Genomic DNA, 8,440 nt, shown 5'->3' with positions numbered 1-8,440 from the left:
GTAAAAAATATCCATTAAAGTAGTAATACCAAATCTTAAAATCACAAGACAAAAACACTGTAACAAAACACAATGATTTTCTATTCGCAATATTTATGCTTTTTAGAATTTGTTTTAGCATTCACATACGCGTTCAGGCGTAAGTTAAGAAAAAAATATGGCTTGTTGATGTGACGATTTTCTTTTACAGTGGGCGCGCAACAGCTGATCAAGGCCAAGCCTACTCTTTACCAAACTAAGTTGCAGAGGCCACATGTCACTCATGCAGTTTGAGCTCCCTGGTGACTCACAGACTTTTTAATAGAAAGTAACGCAGAGCTTCGCGTCAAACGCACTGATGTCACGGTACAGATAAAACAAAACAGCTAAGAGCTCGACTTGTGATTATGAAATCTGTTTACTGATCCGAGCGTATTGATTTTTTTTTCTTTTTGAACGTAAAACAAGACTGCAATCATCATCATTCAGAACACGATTTTATATAGCTTTTTCTGAACACAGTCAAAAGGAAATTTCATGGGGTCATAGAGGGGGCGATTCAATTTCAAGGTGACATTACAATGTAGAGTTCACACTGACGCAAGATAAAACGTGACAGTATGAAAAATATGCTTTTTCGGTATGCTCGTTCATGTGAAAAACGGGGAGAATATGCATAATTTTACAATAACATAGAATCACTATTGCTATATGAGCTTGTTATTGAAATTCTTAAAATAGCAAAATACATGATCAAAGGGACCTTAAGCACAAAGACAGCTAGAGTCTGTTGACTGATGCATATCGTCTTCTTTTTCCTCTTAAACTGGTTGATACATTTTATCTATAACATCCAAGGAGGCTCCAATCACATTCTCTAAACAAAATAGTCACACCCTTCGTATAATTTATACAATGCAGATGCATATTTACACCACATATACAAAATAATTTTGCACAAGAACTGATGTAAACTTTACATTGAGAAATGGGGGGGGGGCATTGCCCTGGGTGCCCATCTAGAAAAATCTGTCAACTTGACTGCACAAATCTTCCCATGGCTCCTAGTCAACACTGCTTGTCACGAGTCATCATCAGTTTATAGTTTATGAATGAGTTCTGTGCCAAGTTCCTTCCTCTTCCTGCCTCATATTTCCCTCATTCCTCCAATTTAGATGACATTCAGGGAAATAAGCTGAGAGTATTGAGTGCATAGAGAGCAGTCTGTCAGGCCTGGAGCAGTTACGCAGACAGGATGATGGATTTGAAATGATTGAGAAATATAACTCTTAATCATAAGCCAAGGCAGCTTCAAACTTTTTTTTTGCAGATTGAAACTATGGAGTTGGATCACCCTCAAAATTAACTTTGAAGAAATCTTTTGATACCTTAGGAGATGCAAACGCGAAATGAGAACATTGCCACGCTCATGTCTGTGACATAGTGATCAGCTGCTGGTTAGCAGGAAATAGGTATGTGATTCTATCCAAAGGCAACACATTCAACCTACTACAAGCTTTAATACCCACTAATTAACAGTTTTCTTTGTTTTGCAGTAACCTTGGAGTGCATAGCTTTACTTCAGTCAGGCCACAGACTCAAGCTCAGACACAATCCCAGCAAATGCACTGATCTCTTTGCCAGCCCACATCAGCCTTATCTGACACCTTTCAACACATCCAATTAGCTTACAGAATGTTTAACTTGTTTTAGTCTGTGCACATTTGCTGCATACCTGCAAGCTACTTTGCAACCCACCCTAGCTCCTCCTCTCATGCTGTTTCTGACTAATCAGTGTCACCCCTAATGTGAACCCTGTTGTGTGCTTCTGGTCTCATCTTTTTCTGTTTTGACACAAAAAGACAGCGAGTTCCCAGAACAGAGTCGTGCCTAGAAATATAAATTACTGCAGATGGAAAGTTTTCTTTTGATCATTTGCTAGTTTTTAAAAATGTGAATTACTGTATAAAATGTAAGTTGGTAATTAGCAGGCTTCAACTATGGTGAAAAATTTGTTGCCTTTGGTTAGTTTGGCTTTCCAGTGTTTTTAATAAGTTAGGCTCTATCTTCTAGCTGTGGTGTTATATTTAGGAAACAGACTTGAGCGTGGTATTGATCTTTAAACTCTTGACAAGAAAGCAGATGAGCATATTTTACAAGAATGTCATATTTGTGCTTTAAAAATACACAAAAGATAAAAAGCTTAGACAGTGAGGATAATATTCCACCATTTCATCCAGTCTGTGTTGAACAATATGTATGAGCCGGATTATAATTTACAACAAAATCAGTTACAGCAGTGTCATAAAAACTACAAAGTGACAGTGTTGCATAGAAAGACTGACTACTACTGGGAGTTACAATGAAACAATAAATATTAGACAAGTAATAAATATGTATAGTGCTGCACAACTCAAAACTAGACCTTCTGTTGAGTAACAACTCAAAAATATAATGGTTTATGGGTTTATTCCAGTGGTGCAGCAAGAACACAATTTTCCAAATAAATTGGGAATGTGTGCTGTTTGCAAATTTAGACTAATTTTCAGCAAAGTACAGCTTTTCTCTGTGCCTAATTAAAAAAAACGACCTAGCAAATAAAGTCAGAGACTATTCCCTACATGAACATAGCTACAAATGTGATCTGCTTTGGAGCACAAAAAAAGTTCATCATCTTATATTTAAAACATCCTTTTCTCAAAACAAATTCATCAGATGTTTTGTCAAAAGAATCTCCCCTTGTTTCGATCGCTCTCTGTTATACTACATGGACTGACATTTCAATTGTTTTCCACTTGATCAGAGGATGAATTAATTTGACATTTGAGCTGACAGCCAGTTTGCGTGCTGTCAGGAGGCGGAAACATGTTTGTCCTCCACCTTGTGAAGTGTTGAGATCAGAGCGACAAACCCTCTCTTTATTCCTGATAACAATCCCTGTGAAATCATTTGTAAGTGGATCAAACGGCTCAAATGTTACCTCTATGCTTCATCTATTAGTGCAAAAACTAGGACACAGGTATGCTAAATGCTTGATGTCATGTTAAACATTAGTTACATGTTAACCATATGCACTGTGCACTTGCATATGGCTAAAACATATATTGCAATTCAAAATCAAAATGGGAATGAGGTAATTTCAGTGCTTGTTGAACCCATTACTAAGCTGCATTATGTGCCATAAATTATGAAATAAATAACAGCCTGTTAAAGCATTTGCAAAAATAAATTAAAGTGAAATGTACAGACATCTGGAAAGAAATATATAGAACAGGGATGTTAGGTGACTAAATTCATTAATAATGTTTCTTATATGCAGCTTGCATTGTAAATATCTAGGAGATGAACAGTCTCAGGCCATTGTGAGTGCAGATGCAAAGGATGCAATACAAAAACAAAAGAGACAAAAAGACATTCAGTCTCCTAGCTGTCTGTGGGCAGAGTGAACAAGACTGCTTCAATGGTGGTTGGCCCACTGCTAGGACATTTCCACTCAAGCATCAAAGCTGAGCACTGAGACACACACAGTTGATTGCACTGACAGCCTCTGTCCTCGTTCTCAACGGGAACCACAACTGCAGATTTGGTCTCCTAATGTTGAGAAACCTAGTGCCTGGTTTTGTTCCGTTTGTTCAACGAACCGCGGCTCCGGCTGCGACTGCGGCTCCCAAAGACTGAGTTCCACGATGAACTGCGGCTGTAGCTCCGGTAGGAGGAGTAGCTGTGGCTCTGGCTCCTGCTCCTGCTGCGGCTGATGCTGTACAGAGGGCTGCGGCTGCGGCTGCGAGTGAAGAGGCTGCTCCAGGATGACACGCTGGTGCACCGACTGCTAGAGGATGGGCTTGGTCGGAAGTAAGGAATGGGTCGCTTCCTGGCACTAATGAGAGCAAAAAATATAAGTGATGTAACAAGGTAAACAAAACATTGTGTCTCTTTAATCTCCCAACTTCACTAACCCCCATCTGAGACATTCAGACTTCAGCGGAAAGCCAGTATCATCATCAAGGACCCATTGCACCCTGGACACTCGCTTCCCCCCCATTCCCTTTGGTAAATGCTACAGCTCCATCAGGTCAAAGACAAACAGACTCAATAGGAGCGTCTACCCATGCTTCTACCCAACATGCCCTACCTCCACCCTGATTGAAAGTTAACTGTGCTGTCAACACTCATGGACACTTGCACTCTACTTATCTATATACAGTATTCATTACAGCATTTATTTATTAACAGTACTCATTACAGTATAATACAATCAACATTCCTACCTCTATTTATATAACTGTACAGTAGCAGCCAGCATTCCTACCCCTGTGCAATACCACCAATCACATCGCACCTTATACTGCACTGATCCTACTCCTTACACTGTAGATATATTCATATGTTTTGTTTCTGTATATAATGTGTGCATTACCTCTTAAGCTTATTTTTATCTTTATTTATCTCATTCTCCTATCCAAATAATGTGGAATGTAAAAACCTACAGCTGCAAATGAAGAGATGCCAAACTGTGTTTCATTGTTCTGGTAACAGTGACAATGAAGATCTAAATTATCTTATGTCATCTTAATAACCCAGAAGATCATTTGTAATTGTTGTGTATACAGTTTGATGTGTTGCCCCTAGTGGCCAAAAGCTAACATGCTTAAGGTCAGCAGAATGACTGAAACCCAAGATAACTGGGTCTTCATTATTTATTGTCCCACTATGTTCACATGGTACTCAAGCATGGACTAACCTAGACTTGATAAAGTGATGTAGAGACAAGACATAACCGAACCATAACTTTATTCATAATTTAAAAAACAAACAAACATTTATTTGTATTGGCAGCCCACCATGTGCCTCCACCTAGACTCAGTCACCCTGTAGGCACTGTATCCACATCATTTTCCAGTGCTGACCAAACCCTTATAATCCTTTGGTTATAGCATTTGTTATGTGTTCAGACCATAATAACAGTCTCTCGTTGATTTCTACATGGGCACACTTTTAAAAATTTTAATTAAAATCTTCAAAAATATGGAAATCTTATATGATTGTCACCAACTCATTCACTGCAGGGATAGGAGCGTCCAAAACATTCATAGCCTTTAAAACAATGAAACGATAACTAAACACTATTAACATTTAGTTATAATAATTACATTGTGCTATTTCTGTGGCTGTTTCTGAGTGTCTTTTTTCTCCAAGTAAAAGAAGTGTCATGTTAAAGTCATGGTCAACTTTCTCCTTTCTTTTAAATTTCAGATTTCCTTCTGTCACCATCTGTTTCTTTAGCCCCTGTGGTGGCTTCTGAGCCAACACTTGTCTCATCCTCAGGCTAAATGCCATTTCAAGGTACATAGCTCATCAACACGGGTGAAAGATTTCAGGTTGGGAACTTGTCCAACCGAGGGGGTGGAGGGTGGGACCAGCAGTACATTTTTGCTGCCTTTAGGCATAAAACTGTACATTGTACTATAAATAACCAGGCCAGTAGAGCTGTACCTTGTGATTCGCCGTGCTTCCAGATGGCTTGGTGAGTCTCTCCTCCTTTTCTTCATAGGAGAGTAGGATTTGCGTCTTCGCCTTTTCCCACTAACTTTATGTGTATGCTTCGCATCTGTCTCTCTGGAGCTAGCTGTTCTTTTTCTGTCTCGCAGTCTGGGAAGCAGACATAACATAGTGAAAATTTAATTAACAACAATGTCAATATATGTTTATTCCCATGCATTGCAAATGAGGACTCATTAGTATTTGAAACATGTAGTGAAGTTCACCTGTCGGGACTGTATCTCGAGTAGCTTCCTCTTCGCCTCAGATCAGCTGAATTACTCATTGAGCGTGAATATGAGCTACAGTGACAAAATGAGGAAACATTCTATTGAAGATTACTGACATTTCTGCAAAATAAAATAACAAGTGACGTACTATGGAAACATAAAACCTGCAAGATGAAAGCGAGGGGCTTCGAGAGTAGCGTCCAGAGTATCTGGAACTCCCTGAGGATCTGCTCCTGCTCCTGCTGCTAGATGACCGGGTTTTTGGTCGCCCTTGAGACAAGTCGCTCCTCCTCTCTGAGCAGCTTGATGTCTTTGGGGATCTCACAACCTCTAGCCGACACCCCAAGGTTATCTGCTCTCTTTAAAAGAAATACATTAAGATGTTTCACAACTTTGAGTGAAGAAACCAACTGTGTATCCAAGGTTGGGTTTAAATAAATGCTTCCCTTTATTCTCCACTCATCAGATTAAAGATTCAAAGGAGGAAACAGAGCATATAAACAGCAGCTAAACAAGCTTGAATTCATTCAGATGGATGATTTATTGAGAACAAAAAAAATTACCTCTTGCCATTTCCACTGAAAAGGGTTGCAGACAAACCGTCTTCCCCGTAAGGTTTGCACAAGGAAGCATAGCTGGTCACAGAGTTTCCTGAATCAGAGACATTGTCTCTCTCAGTGAACTTTAGCTTCCCTGGCGAGGCCACACGTTGACAGCTGTTGCTCTTGTTGTCAAGAGTGACACTCCCCTGAGAAACACCAGTTTTGCTTGATGGCGGCGAAGATGTGTCATTCCCAGAATCGTAATCATGTGGACCTACAGTCTGGCTCGTTAAATGCTGAGACCCATTTCCATGTAAAATCTCACTTGCAGGTTTTGACGACAAAGTCTGCAAAGAGACAAACAGGCTGCAGCTTAAAGCCAGGTGTGAACTGATACATGAAACCTGCTACCTGCTTTGATGCACTGTGAATACTCTAGTACAAAGGCACATATTCCCTTGAAAACACAGTGAAGAGATTTCTTTCTTTTTTCTTGGGACAGAAAGCTTTGAAAGATAAAGACATGCAAATTTGAAGCATGCGATTAACCTCGAAAGAAAGTCTGAACCCAACTAAAGTCAAAGAAATCAACAAGAAAACAGTTTTTAAGGAAAGTCTAAACTAAAACAATTATATGAAAGGAACAACAAAAAGCAGAAAAGAAAGAGAAAAACTATGTGTGAAAAGATCTACTGGCTCTACCTCGAGTAAAGAGAAGAAGAGTAAATAATAGACCCCATTGAAAAGCCTCATTTAAAGAACACTGAACAAACATCACAAAAATGGGTATTATGTAGAAATGAAAAGGATTGCAGACAAAGAGGGATCCCATCAGTCTAACTAAGAAAGCCCTCAGAAAAGGACAGATGACTGTGCTCTTTCTCCTGTAAGAAGTAAATAATTAGCCTGCACCGACCTACAAGTAAATCCCTAAATCTGCTGATAACATCCACTTACCAATCAAGATTTCCTCCTTAAGTAGGTAAGGTGTAAAAAAAAAGGGAAGAGCGGGCAACATAAGTGCATCATTAGAGTCGTAAATTGCAAGAAAAAGACAATAACCCTCTCTTCAAAACCCAGAGCTAGTTAGCCTTATATCGGCACTTTTTTTTGTTTCTTCAGTGTTGTTTTAAAGTTTTGGAGAGCGAAACTAGTTACCTTTTTGATTAACTGACCTCTCAATTTCAAATTTTAGTTTTTCCTTAATTGCAAAAAGTCCACAGATGGATAAAAGTAGTGACCTCTTAACAGTGACAGTTAACTAAGCTTTGATTCTGACTCCAAAACACGTGTAAGAGGTTAAGCCAGCCTCTTCTCCCAAAGGTTTCCCATTATCAAGTCTACAGTCAACACAGCAGACCGACCCTGAGGGAAATTTAAGCAAATCTTTGTCCATCTACAATCCTCTTTAACATTTGCAGTGGCACATAATCTGTGTATACTCAGGGGTAAAAGATTTCACTTACAGAAGTACATATTTAAACAAACACATTCTTCATGGCACCTCAAGATATTCTGACAAGGCTGACGTCAAGTAAACATTTAATCTCACATTCTGGCATAAAGTTCTTTTGTGCTTTTCTTTCAGGTTGGTGCCTCAAACACACTACACACTTTCAAAATATAAAACCAATTCACCACATGAACATATGGTGACATATTTTAAAATCAACCACACTCTTTTTTTTTTATCCACTCATACCTACCTGTCCCTTTATGGATTGCTTTTTTGGGGGGGAAGAAATAATAAGCAAAGATCATTCTGCATTACCTTTTGGATTATGTGCCTTTATTCACAAGATCAAACTCCATAAATAAACCTTATGCAAACACTTTAAAGCAAGGCTACCCCCTCAGCGACCAACTGTAAAGTCCTTCTGAGAGACTGTGGGAAATTGAATGCCAGGCATAATTCGATATATGGATTAATTTATTGAATTTCAATTAAAACCCTGTGGTGTTTAATTAAAAACATCCGTCTGTGCAATTAGCATAATTTAATGATTGCTGGAGAGAAATTAAATATATTTTATGCTCCAATAAAACAGAGACAATGGGGTTTTAGGACATAGCTGCATGTATGAGGCTGCTGGAAGAAACAAAAGAACAACAAAAAAACAAAAGAGGAAACTCAAATTTTAAAATTGAAAA

General features: G+C 38.8%; 1 protein-coding gene across 2 annotated transcripts in view; it reads right to left on the bottom strand.

The window, feature by feature from the left end:
* Positions 1–264: 264 nt before the first annotated feature.
* Positions 265–8,440, bottom strand: part of srrm4 (serine/arginine repetitive matrix 4) — a 62,810-nt gene continuing 54,634 nt past the window's right edge. The window contains exons 10-14 of one of the 2 annotated variants that reach the window (XM_086315248.1): positions 6,311–6,636; positions 5,912–6,106; positions 5,745–5,819; positions 5,473–5,628; positions 265–3,856 (exon numbers count right to left, since the gene is read on the bottom strand). In XM_086315248.1, coding sequence (XP_086171374.1) covers positions 3,586–3,856; positions 5,473–5,628; positions 5,745–5,819; positions 5,912–6,106; positions 6,311–6,636 — 1,023 coding nt within the window. In that variant the 3' untranslated portion in view covers positions 265–3,585. The remainder of the gene's footprint in view (positions 3,857–5,472; positions 5,629–5,744; positions 5,820–5,911; positions 6,107–6,310; positions 6,637–8,440) is intronic. The other variant, XM_086315249.1, reaches the window with a different exon arrangement.

The sequence above is a fragment of the Aulonocara sp. 'chitande type north' Nkhata Bay genome, linkage group LG12 (assembly GCF_057382095.1).
Source record: "Aulonocara sp. 'chitande type north' Nkhata Bay isolate Kocher_YH1m ecotype deep benthic linkage group LG12, A_spYH_male_GT1.1, whole genome shotgun sequence".
NCBI lineage: Eukaryota > Metazoa > Chordata > Actinopteri > Cichliformes > Cichlidae > Aulonocara > Aulonocara sp. 'chitande type north' Nkhata Bay.
Note: the sequence above shows the minus strand (reverse complement) of the source record. Positions and strands in the feature narration are given on the sequence as shown.